A 25,733-nucleotide genomic window follows, 5' to 3' on the forward strand; every position below is an offset into this window, starting at 1 on the left:
CAAAAATGTGCTCAGAATTATACTCAATTCTCCAGATGTGATCTGACCAGAATAAATTGGAGAAAGACAATCTCTTATAGTACTGGAGTTATACTTATCTCAATTTAGCCTGAGATCACCTTTTCTTTATTTTTGACTTCCATATAATACTGTTGATTTATTGAAATATAGTATTCCACTCAAATCCTCATCTTTTTCAGATCAACTGTTGTGTAGCCCAAGATTCTTCCATCTTGTCTTTGATATTGTTGTTTTAAATCCAAATGTAAATTTTATATTGTATTTATTAGTATGAAATTAAGCCTAAAAAAGTTTGAGTCAATGTTCTAGCCTGTACAAATTTTTCTGGATCTTAATTTACTCATCCACTAGATTACCTATCTCTTCTCTCATCTGAAAAGTTGGTAAGAGGAACCTCACGCTTATATCCGTATCTTGAGAAAAAATATTAAATAGTACACAGGATCAAGTAGAGATCAATGGGGCACTCCAGGGTTCAGCCAATTCTAAATTTATCTTATATATAAATATATAAAATTGTGTAGACCACCTTTCTTACAAAAATATTGTGAAATACAATTGTTTTACTAAAATCTAGGTCAACTGTATCTGTTTCATATTCTTGTTAATAGTTTAATTACCCTGTCAAAAAAAATGAAATAAGGTTAATCTGGCTTGACCTATTCTTTATGAAACCATGCTACATCTTTGTGATCATTACTTCCTTTTGTAAGTATTAACTATTTCCTTAATTATACATTGTAAAATTTTGCTAGGAATTCAAGTAAGACTCCCTGGCTTGGTTTTTAGAGTATATTCTTTTTTCTTTTTTGAAAATTGAGACAGTTTTTTCCCCTCTTGTTCTGTATTATTTCTCTCAGATCACTGTCTGGCTCAGGAAAAACATAGACCATTTAGTACTTGATATATAATTTGCCTGGGATTGGTGTCTTTAACTCATATAGGTTATCTAGCACTATCTTATTTTCTCTCTACTTTTCTTGGGTGTCAGCTCTTTTTTTATCCATTCTTATTCATGCCAAAATTATTTTGTTTTTAAAAGATACAGAATGAATTCTACTTTTTCTTCTGTTCCCAAAATTATTTTGTTTTTAAAAGATACAGAATGAATTCTACTTTTTCTTCTGTTCCCATTTTTGATTATCCTCTTCCCCTCAATATAAAAATGCCCTCCCCCCCTTTTTTTTTTAATCTGTCCTTTTTTTCCTCTCACCAACATTAGGCCACATAATACTCTTTCATATTTTTTCATATTATAATTTACTTTTTTCCCCCCTCAACCCTTTGAATTCTTCATTTTAATTCTTTCCCACAATTACATATAGACTTTTCAACATTTATTTTTTCTTCTTCTCTCCTTCCTAAGGCAGCAAGCACTCTGATACAGATTGTACATGTATAACATGTTAAAACATTTCCATAATAGTCATGTTGTGAAAGAAAAATCTGTTTAAAAGGGAAAAACCATAATAAACAACAACAACAACAAAGCAAAGTATGCTTTGATCTACATTCAATCTCCATAGTTCTTTCTCTGAATGTGGATGGCATTTTCCATACAATTTACATTTTTATACATTATTCTTTGCTTGCCTTTGCTGTCATCTTTTGTGATTCCTTTTCCTGGTCAAATTTAGTAATTGAGCTCAATATCAGTCTTTTTTCTTTCTTTCTTTCTTTTAAGCAATAGTTCTTAAAATGTGGTCCAGGAAACCTATTTAGGTAACCCAATACCCTTTTAGGGGTTCCTCTGTTTCAAAATTATTTTCATAACATGTTTTAATTTCAAATATAGCAAATACTGATAGGTATAAGCCACATAAACAAGCTTTTTGAGGGGCCTGCAATACATTTTAACAGTTTAAAAAACTTTTGAGTACCACTGCTTTAGAGAATTTCTCCTCTTTTTGCATTAGCATTTTTTCTCTCTATGTCTTCAAAATGTCATTCAAGTGGCCAATTTGGATTGGCTATTCTACTCACCTTTACTCTGAAGTGTTGAAAAATTGTCTCTTCCAAAATCTAGGATTATGTCAGACCATATTACTTAGCTTGTTTTCATCTGTCACATAGAAATGATAATGATTGCACATTAGTTACCAGTTCTTCTTGTTGTAAGTCCTTAGACGCAGAATAGAGATTCTTCTCATTCTTTCCTTATTGTGACAAGACAGAAAATTCTTAGTTGCTCTACTTATGAGTGGAAGAGTTCCAATGGTTGCCTGAATAATTGAAGTTTTCCCTTCACTTCTGTTGCATGTTCCTGTTCCAGGAAGTGTTAATGTTGTAGGGTTTTTCAAGATTTGAATTCTTCAGGGGTACTCTTGTTTCACCAGAGTTGGTATTCCTTCTACTGAGAGAATGCACCAATCCTCTGTAGTTTTAATGTAATCACTCACTTTTGATGTGATTAGCTCACAGAAGTTAATACCCATTAATCACTTAAACATCTTTCCACATTAATCATATCGTAAAAGAAGAAACAGAACCAAAGGGGAAAACAACAACAACAAAGTGAAAATAGTATGCTTCAATCTGCATTCAGACTTCATAGTTCTTTCTCTCAATGTGGATAGCGTTTTCCATGAGTCTTTTGTACTTTTCTTGGATCATTGTATTGCTGAAAAGAGTAAAGTCAGTTATACTTTATCATCACACAATGATGAGTTACTGTTCACAAAGTTCTTCTGGTTCTGCTCACTTCAATTTATGTAAATCTTTTCAGGTTTTTTGAACTCTACTGCTCATCATTTCTTACAGCATACATTCATTTACAGCAGTTTGTTCAGCTGTTCTTCACATGATGGGCATTTCCTCAATTTCCACTTCATTGCCTCTACAAGAACAGAATGCTTTATGTCAACTACAGCAATTATACATTATAGTTTTTAGAAATAAACTATAATTATTTTCCTAAATTATTGAATAGCTTTAATAACACAAGGACCACATAAAGATTGTTAGATTTCATCATATAAAAATCTCAAAGCAATTCTAATGTGTTTATTACAGTTTTTAAACAGAGATACGTTGTTTATTGTTGAATAAGTTTTCATATAGGTTGTATATTTAATACGTTTTGTTTAAAGGTATAGAAATTGTACCATATAACCATTTCTAAGTTTCATAATTATATATTTTTTAACCTAGATTAGCTAGGAATACCTACAAAAATTTTCTTAAAGCTCAATATTGACATTTAATTGAATGGAACTATTGCCTTATATAAGCTGTAGCGTCCTGTGTTGTTTGTTGTTATGATGAATCTGATTTTTCCCTAGTTCATGCAGGCTGGAAGTTCATTAACCATTTAGGGTCCTGTTCCCATTACTAATTAACATGGAAGCCTGACTTGTTCTGTTTCCAACCTAATTCTCCCCTCCTTAAGTAGCCTTATTGGTGCTAGACTGATTGGATCTAGTCCTACTTCTGCTCAGAGCTCTCAAGCTTGAATAATTCACTTGATTGTTTTACCTAGGAGTACCACATAAATACCCAGTAGCATCACTGTGTGTTTTTATATAATTATCTAATTGAGCCACCTATTAGAAAGGAATAAATTAACTAAAATATGTTAGATATCCACCAGTAATCTTATGAATTATCCAGTTTTGTGGAAGATTGTAATTCTGGAAAGAAATAAAAATAATCTTTCATTTCAATAAACATATATTGACTGCCTGATATATATAAGATACTTTAAGGTATATACTGGTAATGGGGGTATAGGATAGATACAAGAGTTAAGAAAAGCAGCCTTTTGAACACTCATTAACACAAGAACACAGAATCTGAGAATGTTAGATTTGAATTGTGGTGCCGGACTTGTCCTGTTTCCTTCCATAAGCATACTTTTCCTACAATATCCCTAACAGATCATCCTCTCTCTGTCTGAAGTGTTGTATTGAAGTATCATTATTTAATTATTAAATTAATTAAATTGCAAATTAAATCATAAAAATCTTGACATCTGTTCAGTAGCCCATTACAGTTTGGGGTGGGGGCAGCTTTTGTCAGGAAGTTTCTGCTTTGTTTTGAACTAGATTCCCCTTCTTTATTAAGTCTGCTTATTGGTATGTAGTTCATCCATTTAATGCAAAAGTAGGTTAATGAAAAAAAAAAAACCTAAAAGGTTATTAGAAAGCATGGGAGGGGGGGAGTCAGATGACTTTAGTTCATTTTTTAGGTTGTTGTAAATTTTGTGATTTTTGTGAAAATTGCTTTGCTTCTGTAAAATTTACTTTCCGTAAAATGAAGATGATTTGTACTCTTTCATTCTGTTAGGTTCTGTAAAGCAAACTTTGTAAAAGGCAAAATACTATAAAATCTGAGTGACATACAGATGGTTGTCTTGCTCAAGAAACAAGTATTTTGATTGATTTCTTTTTAGATTTGAGCTAAAATATCACCTATGGAAAGCTTTTGCCAGTCCCTCTTATTTCTAGTATTCCTTCACCTGTTGATTATTTCCTATTTGTTCTGTATTATAGCTTGCTTATACATATTTGTGTATTGTTTCCCCCTTGTATTGTGAGTTCTTTGATGTCAGGACTCTTTTTTTTTTTTTTTTAACCTTTCTTTGTATTCACAGAACTTGACATGGTGCTTGGCACTTAGTAGGAGTTTAAAAAACATTTATTGATTAATTGATCCCAGCCTTTTTAAAAGGCTACTTTTCTACTTGAGAGTGAACATACATGGGAGATCTGACAAGTTGCATGAGAAAGAAGTTATTTGGGAAAGGGATAATCTTTAGGTCTTTAAGAGTAAGGTTAATAGAGTAAAATTTTAAATACTAAATTTGGTATTAAGAGAGAAGTGCATTTTGACCTCTGCTAAGTAATAGCTGTGAGATTATGGGAAAAGCACTTGTTTTTTCTGATCCTCGATTTTATCTTTTATAAAATGTTATTTTCTTGAGGGTTGTGAAAATTAAAAAAAAAAAAATGACAACACTTCACAAACCTCAGCATTGTGTACCTTGCAACTATTGGAAAGAATGTTGAACCCTGGGCAAGTCATTTAACCTTTCTGGGTTCTATGTCAGATACAAAAGAAACTTAAGTTACAGTTAGCACTCATAAATAGTTATATATAACTTATATGTCACTTGTTGATGATAAAGTAGATTAATTTGCCTAGTGCAGGCAGATGTTAATTCTGCTCTGAGTGAAACCATTCTCTTAAATCTTCCTCCTCCTCCTTCTTGCTCCTGATCTTGAGCAGTCACTTGAGTCCGTTAGCTTTTAAATTTTCTCATTTTATATTTGATATAGATTATATCATTTTGAAAGTCCTTTCTAGCTAAAATTTTGTTAACATGGGCGTACCTTTAGAAGGAATCTGCCATTAAGGATATGTTATGTTGTATAGCATATGTATTGCACTTTGTTTATAAAACAAAAATATAGTACCTCCCCTTATGCTCCTCCTTTATTTCTCCTTATATTTTTATATTTTACATGGGTTCTCCCATCCTGGCCTATTTAGACCTGTGATTTTATGGTTCAAGAAAGATTTGGCAAGGAAAACAAATCACCTGCCATCACAGATCAACAATTCTTTAAAAGAATAAAATATTTATTGATAACATTTATTTTATATTACCAACATTTCTTCTAACATCACTTATCCTATCTACCAAAGAACTATCCTATATGTGAATAACATTTTTAAAGGGAAAAAAAGCTACAAAATGAATTATTCTAATTAATACATTGAAAAAGTCCACACCTGTGGACTTCCCACCTCTGAAAGAAGTTAGGATGGGGATTTCCTCTATTTCCTTTTTGGAACCATACTAGTTCTTTATATTTTTTGCAACATTTCCTTTTAATTTTTTTTTTTTTTTTTTTAGGAGGAGGGGTGTTTTTTCCATTTACATTGTTATGATCATGTAAATTGTTTTCTTGGTTCTGCTTGCTTCATCTATATGGAGTTATGTAGATCTTTCCAAGCCTCTCTCTATTCATTATATTTGTTGTTTTTCATAACAATGTTCTGTTGGACAGGTAGGTGGTGCAGTGGTTTGTGCTGACTTGGTGTCAGGAAGACCTGAGTTCAGATGTGGTCTCAGATACTAGTTGTTTGAACCTGGTCACTTAACCCTGTTTGCTTCAGTTTCCTCATCTGTAAAATGGGCTAAAGAAGGAAATAACTACTCTTAATATCTTTGACCAAAAAAACCATCAAATGGAGTTATAAAGATTCAGATATAACTGAACAAAAATAAAATATTCCATTACATTCATATACCACAATTTGTTTGGCCATTCCTAAATTGATTTAACATCTACCGCAGTTCTAATTCTTTGCTACCACAAAAGAACTGCTATAAATGTTATCCTGTATATGAGTATTTTCTTCTTACTAATGATCTTACTAGGATATATACCTAATAGTGGAATTTTTTTGTCAGAGATAGATATTTGTCACTTTTTAAATTTCAAATTGCTTTCCAAAATGGTTATATTGATTATACTGATTTCATAGCTACACCATGCATTAGTGTGCCTCTCCTCCCCCATAATGGTCTCTCTTGCAATTTTTTGGAAAATTAGCACTTCTAATAATGTCTTAGAGTTGCCAATGCCTTGAGCAATTAAGTGACTTGCTCATAGACATAGCGTATCTGTTTCTGAAGCAGTTCTTAAGTTTAGATTGTTCTGATTCCAGGTCTGTGGTTGCTTCTCTATGATTAGGTAACATTTAGGTAGTGCTGAGAATTGAGCTGTAGTGTGGAGTTAGGTCACATATGAGGTCACATATGACCTCAGACATTAAGCTATGTGACCCTGGGCAAGTCACTTAACAACTGTTTTCTCCATTTCCTCATCTCTTAAATAAGGATGACATTTACTTCCTAAGGTAGTTGTGAGGATCAAATGAAAATAGTAATTGTAAAGCATACAGTGGGTTGGACATAGTAAGTACCATATAAATGTTTTTAATTATTATTATTCAGTGCCCTTTGTAATTATAGGAATTATAAAGTTTTATTTTTAGGTTGTGTAATTAAACTAGATAACTCTGATGGTTTGTAATTGAATTATATTAAACAGATACCTGAAAGCTAATGAATGTGCTTCTTAATGAAGAAAAGAACTGCTTTCTTCCAGTTTCTAAGTAGTAATATAATAGTAATTTGAATGACACAATTAACAACCATGTTTGAAAAGGTGAACTTGAACTGATATAATTTCCAGCTAAATCTTCGTTTATTTTTACTTGTTGGAATTTCCATTTGAGTAAATGGATTTTTTCAAAAGTAGTGTTTAGCTTCATTTAAAAAACATTTTAGCTTTTATTGTATCTGCTATGCACTAAATAATACTAATGAAGCAATAAAGCTAAACACATTTCATGTCTTTATTTTCATGTGGATAAAAAGTAAAGTATCTTAATGCCTAAGGTAGAATTTATTTTCTCAGATGTTATATCTTCCTTTTATTTATTTTTTTTGTGTGTGTGATGGACTTCTTTATAGTTTGGTAGAGATATTGATGCTACTACTACTGTTAGAAATTTACTATTTGTAGGATATTTGAAAATAACTTTCAGATTGTTGGTTAATAGTTTTAAAAACCATTTTATCACAAGGTATCTTAATTTATCAATTAATAAGTATATATCAAGTGCCTACTTTTATGCCAAGCACTGTGCTAAGTAACAATTGCTCTGATTATCTGCTTGCCTATCACTCTATCTTATTTTTTTCCCCTTGTACCGGTATAGAAATCTGTGATCTTATTTGAGAGTTTAGGTGAAATATGATATATATATTTCTGATAGTTTTCTCAGAACTTCTCCCAGTTATTTTCTTGTTCCTATTCCATTTCATTGTATTACTGTCATTATAGTTTTGTCATTAAAATTACACATAGAACTTACAACTGGAATTTAGGATCTGTCAGAGTATATGTAGTAGCCACCATTGATTCTTGTTGTTAAAACTATTAGAATTTGAATATTTTCCTTTCATTTTTAGATTTTTGCCTTGCATTTATAGCTATTGTAGTGCCCTATTAACTGTAACTTTAGTTACAGATTATAAGGTTAAAATGCCTTTTTTTTTTTTTTTTAAAGTGTGGAAGAACTACAATCTTAAGAACTCTTACCAAAATTGAAGTTTGTTTTTGGCACAGGATACAATGCTTTAACGGTCATGAAGATTTCTAAAATTTTGCTTTTCTTTCTTTTAGTGTAAACCAGAATATAAGGTGCCTGGACTTTATGTTATTGATTCCATTGTACGACAATCTCGACATCAGTTTGGTCAAGAAAAGGATGTTTTTGCACCCAGATTTAGTAATAACATCATTAGCACTTTTCAGAATTTGTATCGTTGCCCTGGTGACGACAAGGTATGCAACTATTGTTTTTAGGGGATGTCTTATTTTAGGGATTCTTGATTTGGGGGCTCCTCTTCCAAGAGGCTAATAGATAAATTTTACAGGGTCCAGGAACCTGAATGGAAGGGAAGGAGGGGGGGATGATGGCTTTATTTTGGCTTTATTTTGACTAATTTGTAACTGAGATTTAGTATGTTATTCTATTGTGAATGTAAGCAGAAAACCACAGTAGTATTCTGCTTCATGAGAGTACTAGAAGGTCATTGACACAGAAAATATTAATAACATTATAAAACTGGAGTTTTGTTATGAAATATATATACATTAAACAGAAGATCGATCATCTTTGGCCAAAGCACGTGACCATTAAGGATTTCGTTTTTAAAATGCTTTGACATAATTACTTGCTCAAATGGTTACCCAGAGAACTCTTTCAAATACATTCATTTAAAAGTTAGTCTTCTGTCTTTTTTGAATTCTTTTATGTCTTAAGGAAAGATTGTAATGTTTTTCTTTAACATTTTAGTGTTCTAGTATAAGCAGTATGATGATGTATAATAAATAGCTCTGTATTTGGAATTAAAAGATATGAATTCACAATTTTCTTTGTTTTCTGTGAAGGATAAACCAATTCTAGTATGACCAGGTGAGAATGATTTAGGTATAGGAAAATTGTTATATTTATCTAGAACGGAGTTAGGGAATACTAAGAGGACAAAGAGCAGGACAGTTATTCAAAAAGACTTTAGTCAGAGCTTGGAACACACTTGTGGAAATGAGATTGAAGAAGGTGGTAAAACTCAGGAAATAATATGCAATGTAGCAAATTTGTACCAACTGCTTAATCTGTGGGAGGATTAAAAATTTAGATTAGAGTTATTCCAACACAGTATTATCATCTAACATAGCATTTGTGTTTTTTAAATGCTTTGTGTGGTCTGAGGAAGGATAATTATTAATAAGAAAGAATTAATGGACCTTTAATGGGCAGATGGAATGTAGGGACTCTGGGAGGGGGCAGTGAGGAGGATTTAGAAAAAAGTGGGGGGGGGGGAGGAAAAGAGAAAGAGACAGTGTGTTAAAATGACCTAAAGCAACATTGGAAGGATAACGGTAATGATGATAATGCAAGAAATAATAAGGGAAGATGTATAGATAAGTATAATAATAGGGTTTTTTTTTGGTAGTATCTAATTATGGATGTTTGCTAGCTAAGTGAGAATAAAAAGTTTACAGAGATGTTGCAGAGAAACTTTGGTAAAAGTAAGTGAAAGGAGAAAACACTCAAGTTAAACCTAAGGATTACTTTAATTTCAAAGCAGGGGGAAGAGGAAGCAGTCAGAATGTTAAAGAGAAGAGAGAGCAATATTCCTTAAACTGAGGCTAGATATGGGAACAAGAAGAAAAAAAAATGGTAAACTTTAAAATGGTAGAAAAAAATAAAAAATGGTCATTGGATTTTGTTAAACTTGGCTCTATGTGAAAGTTTGATCATGAATTAGGGAAGATACTGATATTAGAATCTCTTAAGAACTTTTTCTGACTTAATTATTGATTCAAAAATTTGTGAACACAGCTATCATGTCCCCTTTAAGCATTCCTAGCTCCCTCAAATGATCTTCATCCTGACTGCTTTTTTCTGGACTTTCTGGATAAAAAATATGCTTCCAAAAATGTGTTCCCAACTATGTGCAGTGTTCCAGATGTGATGTATCTAGGGCTCATCACAGCATAGTTCTTTCTTTTATAATACTGAACATTATGCCACTTTTCAGTGCAAACTAAGATCAGATTTGCAGAGTGGAAGAAAGTATTAGAGGGTTTCCATATTACATCTTTGATTTATCTTGAACCTGCAGTCCTCTAAAATTCCCATTTATTTTTCTACACCAAAGATCATCTAGCCAAGGTTTTTCCTCCATTTTGTATTATTCTTCTGAATCTGAGTATAAAATTTTACATTGGTCAGTATGAAATTTCATTTTAAGACTATCATATCAGTCCAGTGTTCCAACTTTTTGAGACCTTTTGGATACTGACTCTCTCATCTGACATATTATCCTTCCATCATCATTATCCCTGTCAAATACATATTCATCCATCATTAATAAAAATGACAGAACAGTACATGTTCATGTACAGTCCTTCCATTGGTGTCTTCCATTAAAGTTAATATTGCATCATTAATGACTAATCCTTGGATTTGGAATTCAACCAGCTTTGAGTCCATCCTAACCTGTTTCTCTTCTAACTTATTTACAAGAATTGCATGAGATTTTATTAAAATCTTTTGGGCAGCTTCTATCTTACCATTAACTCTGAGCACTTACTTTTTGTATATATTTATTATTAACCATCCCTTTAATAATAATATTATATTCTATAATTTGGCTAACCCATAGTTTACAAACTTTTCGAACTCTTTCTCTTCCCCTTTTGAAACTCATATAGTATTTGAGTATTTGCCCTTCTGTTTATTTTCTCTCTGATCATTGTTAAAGTGATCTACAAATACTTTTCTCAATTTTCAGTATATGATATACTTTATTTGGGCTTGATTACTTACACCCATGACAGGCATATTGATATTACATATCTCCATATTAGCCATTTTTACTGTCATTTGCAACCTGTTACCTTTTCCATAGAAAGCAGGAGCAAAATAAGAGTTCTGCTCTCTCTATATTTGGTTCTCACTGTCCTTTCCACTCTAAGCCATGAGAGGTGAACTTTAGTTGTTCCTATTCTTGGTCTATTTTAAGAAATTGGAACTTTGGAAGTGATAGTTCTATCACAATCTGCTCTGATCATAACACATCTGGAGTACTGTGTTCAGTTTTGTGTGGCATATTTTAGGAATAAATAAACATTTATTAAATATCTGCTTTATACTAGGTGCAGAATTTACAAATACAAAGAGAGCTTATTCGAAGACATCAGGCACATGTATTATAAGAATACAATATATAAAGAGAATAAATATAGATACATGCAAAATGATTTGGGAAGGAAGGCTGTAATAATTATCAGTGTACATTAAGGAAAGATTTCTTGTAAAAGGTGATCCCTGAGCTTTGTATTGAAAGAGAGGTGTTCTAAAAGGAAAGAACGAAATTTGTGGTATGTGTAAAGTTGTCGGGTGCTTTGTTACATTTGAGATGCCTCTAGGGCATCCAGTTGGAAATGTTCAGTAGGCAATTGGTGTGGTACTGAAATCCAAGTTATATAACAGTGAAACCTATGAAAGCTAATGGTTATCAATAGAGAGTTTATGTAGAAAGGACATTGATAATTGATAGTAAAGAACTTCTTTGTATTTAACATTTCGGGGGAAAGTTTCATCAAAATATGGTTATTGCCTGTTGTCTTTTAGATAAATTTGGGTAAGCACAAAGACAGAGTTAATGTAGCTTCCAAAATGTCTTCTATACTAATAACTTAGGCATTGAGAGAATTTGACTTGTCTTATATTTAATTCATAAATTCAAAAGCTACTTTAAATAAAGACAACAGTTAAGTCTGCCATGTTTTTACATTATTCAAGGTAAATGTTGACAAACTATTTTTCCATAAATAAAAGATAAGCATGATTATGAACTTTCTAAGTTTAAATTATTATATTTTTTATCTTTTCTCTTTCCTAGAGTAAAATAGTCAGGGTTCTAAACTTATGGCAGAAGAATAATGTATTTAAGAGTGAAATTATTCAGCCTCTTCTTGATATGGCAGCAGGAATTCCACCACCAGTTGTCACGCCTGTTTTGCCAAGTACAGCAGCATCTATGAGCAACAATACCCCAGGTATTTTGTGAGATTGTTTATCCATTATGGATTTTTAAATCATCTTACTTATTACCCTGTTTTGAAGTGTTTATTCATTGGTGAAATAATAGTTTGTCTTCTGTTAGAGAGTTCACCTCCGTTGAATATAATTGGGAGGAAAAATTATATTTTAAAGAGGTGATACTTTAAATAATAAAATATAGAAAAAAATAGGATAGAAAATTACTATTTTTGTAGGCTTAATATTTTTTAAAACAGACGTTAAAGGTTCATCTTATATGTCTCATTATATTTCCCTTTAATGTATGCATTAAGTGTATTTTTAAATTATAGTGTATAAATTGAAAATTATAATACAAATTCTGTTTTAAACAAATGAGAGTTATTCTCAGGTTCCCTGAGAAGGATACATCTGTAAAATAAAACATGTTAATAACATAATTGTGCTCCTTCATCTATTTCATAAGTCTAGATGTTTATATATTTTTAAATTTTGTGATGGTCTTGTATATATATAATTTAAAGTATGTATATAGTAAAAACCTATTAAAATATTTTAGGATGGATTGCTCTTTATATATAACTTTTTTATTTTTAAGGAACTCCGGTGACACCTGTTACTCCAGCCAATGTGGTACAAGGTTTGCCTGACCCTTGGGTATCTCAGATAGCCAATACAGATACACTAGCTGCTGTGGCACAGATTTTGCAAAGTCCTCAAGGCCAGCAGGTTAGTACTTTTTAGCTTGATGTACAAAAATGAACACAAAAAATATTTAATGATATTAAACATCATAGAGGGTCTTATTGTTTTGTTTATATATGGAAAAAATAATTTTCATCATTGTTACTGCAGAGTTGAGAATATAGAAAATAATAGAGAATATTTATGATAGATTTTAAGTTTTAAAAAGTATTTTTTCAATAACCAATTTGTATGTAAATATATCTGTAGTCATTTATATTTTATTGTTTGCGTGAGTTCTGCTATGTGAATATTATTGTTGTCTGTACAAATCTTAAGACTTTATTACTCTATGTGACTATTACATATACTCCTGTGAATCCTCCACAAGGGCTATTTTGAAGGAAACAATAAAGGACTGGACTTTTAACTCCTGGCTGTATTTGAGGTGATTATTACTCTGAACTGAAACTTAAAGCTGCTTCCAGAAGCCCCCTAAGAAACCTGCTCCCAGAGAACAAATATATTTTAGAGAAAAGAACATTATACATACTATGTCTTTTATTCCAATTTGATTGCAGTAGTTATTTTTGTTATAAGTCAATAGTCTGACTGAATTAGATTGGAATAATATTGATAATTAGGCATTTCCCATCTGTTAAGATTTCAGTGAGTTTTTATTGTTGTCAGTTTTACATGTTTCTGAATATAAATAATTGTGCTTTTACGTATACATACATACAGGTATGTATGTATGTGTGTATATATTGTATATATATATTTTTTTTTTTACTAAACCATCCCTATGCAGAAAGCATCTAAATTGTTACTTCCACTTGATAGCTGAGGAAACTGGAGACCTATAGAGTCTTCAGAATAAACTGGAATTCCTTTCTCATTATCATTCCAATCAATTCTCTCCCTTTCTAACCTCTTCCCTTATGTGCTGCTTTGTTCTGAAATGTAAGGTTAGCATGGAAAAATACATTTCATCTCAGTCCCATTATGACTCTGTAGATTTTCTAGTAGTGACATATTTATTAATGTTGTTTTACTTCGTTTATGAACTACTGCATAGTTCCCCTTTAATGTTGTAGGCTTGAGTGATAATTGTATATTATTTTATTAGTAACTTCAGTAATAGTCCTTTGCACAGTATATTAAAATGGATCTTTTTTAGTCCCTTTATTGCCAATAATCCATGCTCTCATTATATATTACTACTGTGCAATTGCAATATACTACTAATTAATGTACCTTTCCGGTCTTTGCTTTCTAATCTATTTAGTACCCAGCACCAAATTTAATCTTCTCAATTACTAGGTTTCACATTTTTATTTTTCTAAAAACCTTCAAGGGCTTTCCACTGATCATATATAGTCTGGCACTCAAGGTCTTCCATAATTGGATCCCTTATCTTTCTTTTTCAGCCTTATCTCTGTAAAATCAACCCTTCTTTTCAGATGGATCAGGGTATTGTCTTGTCATTTTCAGTAACATCTTAAATCTTTCAGGATAACCTTTAATATGTATGCAATTCTCAAGAATAAAGATTTTCTTCCTTTTATTGATATTCCCAGTGCTTAGCATTATGACTTGCACAGAGTAAGCATATGATAAAATGTCTTTTCATTCATTTATTCATTTTATAAATGTTAGCAATGTTTACAACTACATTGTGACATCCAGGGACTAAAGATGTATCATTATGTTTTTGTATTCTCAGCAACAAATACAATTTCTTATACATCGTATCAGTCCATTCATTATATCAACATTTAACCATATTAAATAAACTGAAATGATTGAAACTTTTATCTTAAATAAGCAGTTATTTACTATTAAAAAGTGAATTTTCATTAGAAGTATTAATTGTTGTATAAATAGTAAAATCCTTCTAATATACTTTATTTCGAATAGTAGCATTTTTTTTTTCAACTGTGAGTTATTCTTTGGGCATGAATTTGAGATGCCAAGTGGCCATCCAGGTGGTAATTTGTGCATCTGGCCGTTGGTAATACAAAATTGAAATTCAGAAGAGAGAATAGGATTGAATGTATAGATTTGCCAGAAAAATAACGTCATAACTCCTTAGTTGATAAGATCAATGAAAGTTTAGATTAATCAGTAAACGATCTCAGTAAAAGTGATGATTCATAAGGGACACAGAAGCAATTGTCATACATACAGAAAATGAAGCAAGGATATAATACCATAGATACCAAGAGAGAAAAGGAAATCTTTAGAAAGAGGGTAACTGATAACTTACCCTCACAGAATCAAGAAAACTGAGACTAGGAAAAGGCTTAGTAGTTAAATGATGGGATTATAAAATACATTGTAAATGCTTGAGAAGAGAGCAAATGGAGTATACATTCTGCCTCATAAAGAGTTTATGTGTGAAAGAGAAACCATAATTTAAACACGGAACAGTCAATTTGTGATTTATGCGTGTTTGTAGGTGCTAAATATTGGTTACTTGGGATAAGGAGAGATGAAAAAGATTTAAATGATAAAAGGGATGAGCTCTTAGAGGAATTAGTGAATGGAATGAAGTGCTTAGGAAGTGGAGTTAGTAATTTCCACAATGTCATAGATAATTGAACGTGACCTACTAACATTTTTGGAAGTTGGGGAAGATTTTATTAATATTACAGTTTGCTCCTCTTCTCCCCTGCCTTACTCAAATAATTTTTTTCTTTCTCCAGCTACAACAATTAATACAGACACTACAGATTCAACAGCAGAAACCACAGCCTTCACTACTTCAAGCACTGGATGCTGGTCTTGTTGTTCAGTTGCAAGCATTGACAGCACAACTCACAGCTGCAGCTGCAGCAGCCAATACTCTTAATCCGCTAGAACAAGGAGTCTCTTTTAATAAGGTATACATTAAAGCAGCAGATTTATTTTGTATTGATTCCTGATAGATGATTTAAGTTTTTTTGTGTGTGCATTGAAGTTTATTTGATTAAGTATTAAAATCAGAGCCATATTAGAGCATTTTGAATATACTTTGGACTGAAGAGCAGTTTCCTTTTTTAGCAATGGTTTTTTGAACTTTTGAGATACAGGTAATATTTGTATATTTCTAAACAAAGCTTAAAATTTTTTTTCTAAAATTAGTTAAAAATAATAAGTATTCCTCTAAGTCATTTGAGTAAGATTTTAATAATTTATGTTTATGTTGCTCTTTTTAACCATTTATAAAGTACTTTCTCTACAGTAATGTGGCAAAATAGTGTTTAGTAGTATTCCTAGCTTACAGATTAAGAAACCAAGGTCCATTATATATTGTGAATACTTAATAACAAGAGTTTGAGTCAGGATTTGAACACGGGTCTCCTGACTATCAATTACTTTCTATTATACTACTTTATGTTGTACTTCAGCACTTTAGTAAATGATTTTTAAATTCATTTCTTTAATTTTTATTAAGAAATGCATGTTAATTTGTTGGTTTCTGTAGTTTCTACAAGGAAATTTTAGTGTTTGGTTCCATGTCTGATTTTGCCTGAAGTGATCAACTATTTGACACATTGTATAGGTATTTATATTTTGGGCACAGAGACAAATTTGTTTTGGTCATATAAAATGTTGAATTAATATTTTAATGGGCTATTTTTATTTTTTAAAAATGTGATATATCATTTGAATCGTAAAGTCAAAATTTTCATGAAGTCCATTTATCTAATAATTTTTCCTCCTCTTTTAGAAGTTGATGGATAGATTTGATTTTGGAGAAGATTCTGACCGCGGTGAAGAACCTAAAAAGGAAACTTCATCTTCCCAACTGTAAATATTACATTCTTTTTAATTTTGAGCAAAATTGTGTCAGGTAAAATAGGTATTTCAATTTTAAGATGACATGTTGTTCTGAACTGCTTTAAAATTAATGTTTTCTGGATTAAATTAAATCGCTAAGTCTGAGAAGCTATTTGGCTACAAGTTGAGGAACTTGTCTCATTAAATCTTGGGACCACTGACTGTTAATCTGTGCTCATTTGATTATCTTGTTCTTTATTTATTTATTTATTTTAAAAAATAACTTTTTATTGATAGAACCCATGTCAGGGTAATTTTTTACAGCATTATCCCTTGCACTCACTTCTGTTCCGATTTTTCCCCTCTCTCCCTCCACCCCATCCCCCAGATTCCTTTACATGTTGAATAGGTTATAGTATATCTTAGATACAATATATGTGTGCAGAACCGAACAGTTTTCTTGTTGCACAGGGAGAATTGGATTCAGAAGGTATAAATTACCCGGGAAGAAAAACAAAAATGCAAGCAGTTTATATTCATTTCCCAGTGTTCTTTCTTTTGGTGTAGCTGCTTCTGTCCATCCTTGATCAATTGGAACTGAATTAGTTCTCTTTATCGAAGAGATCCACTTCCATCAGAATACATCCTCAGATAGTATTGTTATTGAGGTATATAATGATCTCCTGGTTCTTCTCATTTCACTTAGCATCAGTTCATGTAAGTCTTGCCAGTCCTCTCTGTATTCATCCTGCTGGTCATTTCTTACAGAACAATAATATTCCATAACGTTCATATACCACAATTTACTCAACCTTTCTCCAATTGATGGGCATCCATTCATTTTCCAGCTTCTAGCCACTACAAATAGGGCTGCCACAAACATTTTGGCACATACAGGTCCCTTTCCCTTCTTTAGTATCTCTTTGGGGTATAAGCCCTATCTTGTTCTTTATAAGGAGTTAGGGACCTTGTCAATACTTTCAATAATAATGCTGAACATTATCACCAAAAGAGGCTAATGCATTATTCTCCTGACAAATTAGTATTTGAAATATAAAACTGTTGTGAAATCATTTTGAACTATGGGAAAAGATTTACCTGTTTTGTCACAATAGGATACCTCCCAGACTTCATACTCAAAATATATGCGGATTTGTAATACAGTATGAAGAAAGAACTTTTTAGAAGATAATTTTTATATTTCTAATGAGTAGAACTAGAGGGCCTAACATGTCAATTTGTCCAGCTTCCCCTCACAGGGAAAAACTTAATTCAGTATCTCTTGACAGATTGACCTCCAGTAACAAGCCCACTATTTGCATGACAGCTTTTATTATTAGAAATTACTTTTTTTGTGTTAAAATTGAATTATTCCTTTTTATTGGTTTTAATTTTTCATTTTACTGAAACACAGAAGTAGTTTTGATAAACCTGCAGATATTTTGACAGCTGCCATGTCTCACAGTCTTTTTCTAGGGTAAACACAATCAATTTCCTCATCTGTTCCCTGTGTGACTTTGTGATATTCTTTCAACATTATTACCTTCCTCTTCTCACATTCTAATTTAATATTATCCTTATTGACCCAGTATTTGCTGATTATGGCATAATACTACCTACCTCTCTTGAATTAGACACTGAATATTTCTGTTAATTAAAGATTGCATTAGCTTTTTTTTGTTGTTGTTTGCCACAACTGTTAGTTTATAATGAAGCCTGTAGTCATTTGAAGTCATGAACTAAGTCTCCTAATAATTCAGAGTCTTGTTAATTAGATTACAATTCATGAAAAAAGTTTCCTTTTAGATTTTAGACTAATTAGCCCATCTATAGGACAGATGTTTTACTGAATTGTATATTTGCTTTTTTTAAATTAAAAAGGTTATGTATTTTTTATTCAATTGTAGTAAAGTTAATGTCACATTGTCTTTGTTTGCTTTTTTTTTTTTTTAGCTCTCATGTTTCAGAATCTGTAAACAACTCAATTTTTCATCAGTTAGCAGAACAACTGCAACAACAAAATCTTGAGCATCTTCGACAACAGCTCCTAGAACAGCAGCAACCTCAAAAGGTATATAACCCCATCTTGTGGTATTTAAGAGTTATTGCTTCTCTACAAAAAATTGACTTTACACACTTTTTCAGAGAAAAAATTATAAACTGAACTTTAAAAAATGTTTTCTTATGAATTTACCACTTATGGGGTTTTTGTGTGTGTGTTTTTTGCTGGTTTGTTTGGTTTTTTTGGTGGATGCAGAATGAGTCCTAGAGCTTTAATTTCAATGCTATAAAGAATGTCTTGTGAGGGAATTCACAGTTTCTGGGGCACTGAGATAAGTGACTTGCTAATTAGTCACATAGGCAGTATATATCAAAAGCAAAACTCTTGAGGCTAACTTTCTATCCACACTTTTCCATTCTGCTTCTTTTAACATATTTTTAGTTTATCCCTTCCGAAAATATATAGGATCTGTCTCCAACATTACAAGGCATTCTCAGAAATCTTGAATCTATTCTTGTAATTGTGTGAAAAGTGAAGTAATCAAAATCTAGCCAGGCTAACAAATGAATCTTTTCTAAGAGACACACTATCAAATATTAAGAAGTAATTTCTATGCATTTTAGCAGTAGTGGAAAGAAGGAAAATAAACTTTTATTTGTATAATTACTTTACAATTAAAAAAAAAAACTCAAGATTGGAATTATTTTCTCATTTGGAGAGAAAAAGACAAGCAGAGGTGTCAGAATTGACACTTTTATGTCTATCTTTCTTGTCTTCTTGTCTTCTCTATCCAGTCATCCTAATAGTTTAGGTGAAAAAATCAATCGGTCCAGAATTGATTGCTATGTTACAGGAACTGTGCTATCTTATAAGCAAAAATCCAGAATTCCTGTTATCTAGTGGCAGAAATAAAATGTGCAGAAATATAAGAGTTAGATATATATATAACTATATCCCAAGGAAATCATTGACAAAAATAAAGGCTCCATAAACACCAAATAGAGCAACAATTTTTGCGATAACAAAAACTGGAAACAAAGTAGATATTCATCAAATTGGAGAGTGGCTAAACAAACTATGGTATCAGCATATAATAAAATATTATTTTACTGAAAGAAATAAGCACAATAAATAATACAAAGAGACATGAAAAGATACATACTAATAAAAATGAAGTAAGTGGAGTCAGGAAAACAATGTGCAAAATGATGACGGTAATGGAAATGGAAAAAACCACAGAACAATTGAAATTCAAAATTTTGAACATACAAAGACTAATTTTGGCTTCAAAAGGGAACTGTGTACTTCCATTCCTTTTACTATTTGCTCTGTTCTTAGGAAAAGTTTGGGGTGCTCATATGTAAGACATTGCATTCAATCTGCTAATTTAAATTAGTATGTAGGGGCAGCTAAGTGGTGCCAATGAATAAAATGATAAGCCTTAGTTCAAATGTAGTCTCAAACACTAGTTGAACTAGTCATTTAACCCTTTTTTGTCACATTTCCTCATCTATGAGATGGCCTGGAGAAGGAAGTGTCACATTACTCTGGTATTCAAAAGGGGGACATTAAGAGTTAGATACTACTGACATGACCAAGTAACAGTAAAAAAAATAGTAGGTAATAGAAATATTAGATACTATTAATATTATTTCTACTACATGAATGGTGCTGAATGTCACTAAAGTAACAACCACCCACTGAAGTTGCAACTGCACCAAGTGGGTCCTCTACAAATTAAATTTTTTTATTCTCAATTGGACCCTTGCTGCTGTCTGGCAGTCCTTTTTATCTTCCTTCCTCTCCAACTTTCCTTCCCCCTCCCTCTCTCCTTTGCCCTCTGGCTTCTCTTTCTCCCCCCTCCCCCCACAAAACAATAATGTTGTATTACTACAACAACATAATTTATGATGATATATTACATTCTATCAACAATATATAATAATCTGTTTAATATTACTTAGGATATTAAGCTTTAATAGCTTAAGATAGCACCAAGATTTTTAGGATGTCATGTATTAGATACTAAAATATATATTGTGTGTGTGTGTGTGTGTGTGTGTGTGTGTGAAGGTCTGAAGTAAATGGGAATTTTAATTTATTTTTTTAAATAGCTTTTTATTTACAAGTTATATGCATGGGTAATTTTATAACATTGACAATTGCCAAAGCTTTTGTTCCAATTTTTCCCCTTCTCCCCACCCCCTCCCCTAGATGGCAGGATGACCAGTAGATATTAAATATATTAAAGTATAAATTAAATACAAAATAAGTATGCATGACCAAACCGTTATTTTGCTGTACAAAAAGAAGTGGACTCTGAAATATTGTACAATTAGTCTGTGAAGGAAATCCAAAATGCAGGCAGGCAAAAATGTAATGGCTCTTAATCATCTCCCAGAGTTCTTTCGCTGGGTGTAGCTTGTTCAGTTCATTACTGCTCCATTAGAACTGATTTGGTTCATCTCATTGCTGAAGATGGCCAGGTCCATCAGAATTGATCATCATATAGTATTGTTGTTGAAGTATATAATGATCTCCTGACCCTGCTTGTTTCACTCAGCATCAGTTCTTTCCAGGCTTTTCTGAAATCATCCTGTAGGTCATTTCTTACCGAACAATAATATTCCATAATATTCATAAACCACAATTTATTCAGCCATTCTCCAGTTGATGGGTATCTACTCAGTTTCCAGTTTCTGGCCACTACAAAGAGAGTTGCCACAAACGTTCGTGCACATACAGGTCATGAATGGGAATTTTTAATAGAAATCACAGAAGTAGTAATGCTATTGAACAGTGAAAATAATTAATTAGGAAGCTATTTTTTTTCTTGGTTATTTAGGTATTTGTCACTGTAATTTTATGCTTCCCCCCCCCCCCCCCATACTAAGCTTCAATACAATTTTTACTGAATGTTTATGAAATAGTATTACTGCATATGTAGTCATTCTTGGAAGTAATTGGTGTAGTTTTTTCTGATCTAATTCACTTAAATAAGTAACTATCCTATTTAAATTCTATTATAAAATGTGAATGTCTATTGTATGTAGAACTTTGTATTAGGGCATCATGGAGAAATGCAAAATAAATTAGTAAACAAATACCTTGTTCTTGACGGAGAATCAAACTAGGGAACAGGAAGAAACAAGTAATACCCTGGTTTTTAAAAACTTATATTTCCCATGGAATTAGATAATAATAAAAATGTCATATCAAATTACTGTTGGCCTTTAAAATTTTTTTTTTGAAATAAGTTTAATATCCATTCTTTTTTTTTTCCCCCTGAGGTTGGAGTTAAGTGAGTTGCCTAGAGTCACACAGCTAGGAAGTGTTAAGTGCCTGAGGCCAGATTTGAACTCAGATTCTCCTGACTTCAGGGCTGGTGCTCTACCCACTGTGCCATCTAGCTGTCCCTAATATCCATTCTTCTAGAAATTATTAATGAATTAAAGTAAGATTAATATCCATTCCTTAGTAATCTTTACTATTCATAGTAAAGAATTCTTTTTAGTACACTCAGTATATATTCTATTTGTCCTGTGTTAAGAGAGGAGAAACCTTGAATGATTGCTTGAGGGGGAAGAAGAATCAAGTGATAAAGTTTGAAATTAGCGGGGAGAAAGTCAGTGAATAAAGAGAAATTAGAGATTATAGACAGTTGAATTATGGAAGATCAAGTATTCAGAAGAGACCAGATATCTCCAAGAAATTGGATTGGCCTGACTAGGAGAACAGCCAAATCTTCATCAGAGAATAGAGAAAAGCAGATAATAAAGGATGGTGTCAAGGGATTTTGAGAAGTAGAATAGGAAGAATAGGAATCTTCACAAAGGATGATTTCTCAGTAAAACTGGTAGTATAATCTGCCAAGACAGTGTCGGTATAGGAGTTGAAAGATGACCTCTCAAGATGTCCTTAAGTAGCATTCCCTTTAATGGGGTGACAAGTTGCATACATCTAGTTATAACAAGTTACATCAAGGATATAACAAGTAAGCAATCTGGAATTATGCCCAAAAAGTTATCAAATTGTGCATATCCTTTGATCCAGCAGTGTTTCTATTGGGCTTATATCCCAAAGAAATACTAAAGAAGGGAAAGGGACCTGTATGTGCCAAAATGTTTGTAGCAGCCCTGTTTGTAGTGGCTAGAAACTGGGAAATGAATGGATGCCCATCAATTGGAGAATGGCTGGGTAAATTGTGGTATATGAATGTTATGGAATATTATTGTTCTGTAAGAAATGACCAGCAGGATGAATACAGAGAGGACTGGCGAGACTTACATGAACTGATGCTAAGTGAAATGAGCAGAACCAGGAGATCATTATACACTTCGACAATGATATTGTATGAGGACATATTTTGATGGAAGTGGATTTCTTTGACAAAGAGATCTAACTGAGTTTCAATTGATAAATGGCGGATAGAAGCAGCTACACCCAAAAAAAGAACACTGGGAAACGAATGTGAACTATCTGCATTTTTGTTTTTCTTCCCGGGTAATTTATACCTTCTGAATCCAATTCTCCCTGTGCAACAAGAGAACTGTTCGGTTCTGCAAACATATTGTATCTAGGATATACTGCAACATATCTAACATATATAGGTCTGCTTGCCATCTAGGAGAGGGGGTAGAGGGAGGGAGGGGAAAAATCGGAACAGAAACGAGTGCAAGGGATAATGTTGTAAAAAAATTACCCTGGCATGGATTCTGTCAATATAAAGTAATTATTAAATAAAAATTTTTAAAAAAAAGGATATAACAAGTAAGAAATAATGAGTAGAAGGGAAATACTAGAATTAAAAGAGATTGGGAAACGCTTCCTATATGTAGAAGATAGAATTTTAGCTGGAAGTTAAAGGAAGCCCAAGAAGCAAGTAGATGAACATGAGAAGGAAGACCATTCTAGGCAGGTGTAGGGGTTAGCAAGTAAAAATATCCAGAGCTAAGGGCTGGAGCTTCTCATTTTGAGGAGATGCAAGAAGACTAATCTCTGGATTCAAGAGAATTTTGGAGGAGTAGCTAGTGTAAAGGATAAGAAGACTAGAATAAAGAACATAAATTTTTTTGAGGCCCCACTTAGTGTGTGACTTCTTTCAGTAGTTTTCAGCATCATTCACATTAAAAAGAAATTGTTTAAAAACTGAATGGCTGCTACTATTTTTTATATTAAGACAACAACTCCCCTTCCCCCCAGTGATATTGCTATTTGGTTATAGTTTCTGGATAAATTTATTGTATAATTAGATAACTGGATGGGTTCTCAAATTTAAAAAAAAACTTCTTTAACAAAACATTAAGAGGTCATCTAAATTCACATATCCTTTTCCTTTTGTATATTAATATATTTTATTCTATTTACATTCTTTGTTCTTTGTCCTACCTTTCTGTCTTTGTTTTGTTCTATTTTATGCACTTTATTCTTGGTCCAACCATTATTGTGTTATGCAGATTGAAAAAAAAGCAATATTGATGCTTGCTTACCTGTATAACCAAGTTTTGTAGGGTTTTGAGGGAGGAGGGTTTGCCAAGTCCTCATCAGTATTACTTATCCACTTTTGGTGTCTAATTGCCACCCAGCTCTCTCCTTGTGGCTTCCAAAAACTCTTAAGCATGTGCAGTAGCCACACACAAGCAAAACTGTCTCAGGAGATGGACTAAACTAGATTGAGAATAATTGACAGATCTCAAAACACATTGGTGAATTAGAGTGATGTCTGTCTTAGGCGTGTGAAGACTTCTCCTGGTGGAATTAGCAGATGAGAGTATTTTGTTCCAATAGGACATGAATGTGGTAAAAACAGGTGCTATGGAGAGATTTAGAGTGTAGACAGATGCTGCATCCAGGTGTCTTGAATTTTGTCTTGCCACTGGACTCCATCAGTTATCATCCATTATTTTATATCTTACTATTTAACTTTTATTATTTTCCTGTCTTTTTGAAGTCCTTGAAGTCCTTTAGCAGTAGGTGTTGATATATTGGGAGCTGTGGTCAAAACTTTATCCATACATAAGGCCCAGTGCCTTTTTGTCATTTCACTGGACTGAAACGGTAGTGGGATTGGGCACTTTGCCAGATGTCGGAGCAGCTTTCTTTTCTTTATTTTTTTCTTTAATAATAGCTTTTTATTTTCAAAATATATGCAAAGATAGTTTTCAACATTCACCCTTGGAAAACCTTGTGTTGCAAATTTTTCTCCTCTCAAACAGCAAGTAATCCAATATGTGTTAAACATGTTTAATTCTTCTATACCTATTTCCACATTTATCATGCTTGAGCAGCTTTTCTAATAGACTGCAATACTTACCTCTTGGCATGAGGATGGAGCTAAAAAAGGTGTCTCCAAAATTGTCTGTTTTACCCAACCCTGTTATACCTACAGTGTGAAGATGATTCCATTCACCATTGGTACATGGACAACAAGAACTCCAATAGACTAAAAGATGAATAGCTCTTGTTCCAAGAGAACTCAGCAGATCCCACATCTAAATAGTAGCCCTGACTGAAGCAAAACTGGCAAATGAAAGTCAGCTTACCAAAGTCTGTATACACATTTTTTTTTTGAAGTGACATCTGTGATCAATCAAATCTAATTTAGTAGCAAACTTATATGCCTCTTAAAAGGAGTGAACGATGGGTTCATTCACAGTGTGACTGCCACTTGTAGGAAAGTCACATTGTCATCATCAGTGCATATGCTCCTATCAAGACAATCCCCAAAGAAGTCAAAGAAAAATTTATAAAGACATAGAGACTCTCATCATCACTTTGCTGAGAGAGGACAAGTTTTTAATTTTGGGTGACTTTTAACACTAGAATAAGCATAGATTATCAGATATTGCAGAGAATCCTTGTTAACAGTTGGAAACATCAACAGCAATGAGCAGACTTAACTGTTAAAGAAATTTGTACTTCTCATTGTTGGAATCCTTACTAACTGCTAACTAATTAGAGTTGATCTAATCTTACAAGAAGATGTTTTGGCCAGAACCTGAAACAAGGTACTAAGTAGAACTAATTAAGACAAGGCTTGTGTTCACACCTTTACTCATTGGAGTCCACAAGTATGCTAGCTTCACAAAGTACACTTTCTAACTTCAAGGGAGTCCACACCTCCCTT

The 25,733-nt window shown here is 32.5% G+C and overlaps 1 protein-coding gene across 7 annotated transcripts in view; it reads left to right on the forward strand.

Moving 5' to 3' along the window:
* SCAF8 (SR-related CTD associated factor 8) overlaps nt 1–25,733 on the forward strand; it is a 265,897-nt gene that overhangs the window by 40,041 nt on the left and 200,123 nt on the right. For 6 of the 7 annotated variants that reach the window (XR_007953657.1, XR_007953658.1, XR_007953659.1 and 3 more), the window contains 6 exons: nt 8,223–8,384; nt 12,017–12,173; nt 12,755–12,885; nt 15,549–15,725; nt 16,556–16,635; nt 18,559–18,676. Coding sequence is in view for 4 of the 7 variants with exons in the window: in XM_051997983.1 (XP_051853943.1) it covers nt 8,223–8,384; nt 12,017–12,173; nt 12,755–12,885; nt 15,549–15,725; nt 16,556–16,635; nt 18,559–18,676 (825 nt within the window). In the remaining 3 variants the exon portion in view is untranslated. The remainder of the gene's footprint in view (nt 1–8,222; nt 8,385–12,016; nt 12,174–12,754; nt 12,886–15,548; nt 15,726–16,555; nt 16,636–18,558; nt 18,677–25,733) is intronic. The other variant, XM_051997985.1, reaches the window with a different exon arrangement.

This window comes from Antechinus flavipes, chromosome 4 (assembly GCF_016432865.1).
Source record: "Antechinus flavipes isolate AdamAnt ecotype Samford, QLD, Australia chromosome 4, AdamAnt_v2, whole genome shotgun sequence".
NCBI classification, from domain to species: domain Eukaryota; kingdom Metazoa; phylum Chordata; class Mammalia; order Dasyuromorphia; family Dasyuridae; genus Antechinus; species Antechinus flavipes.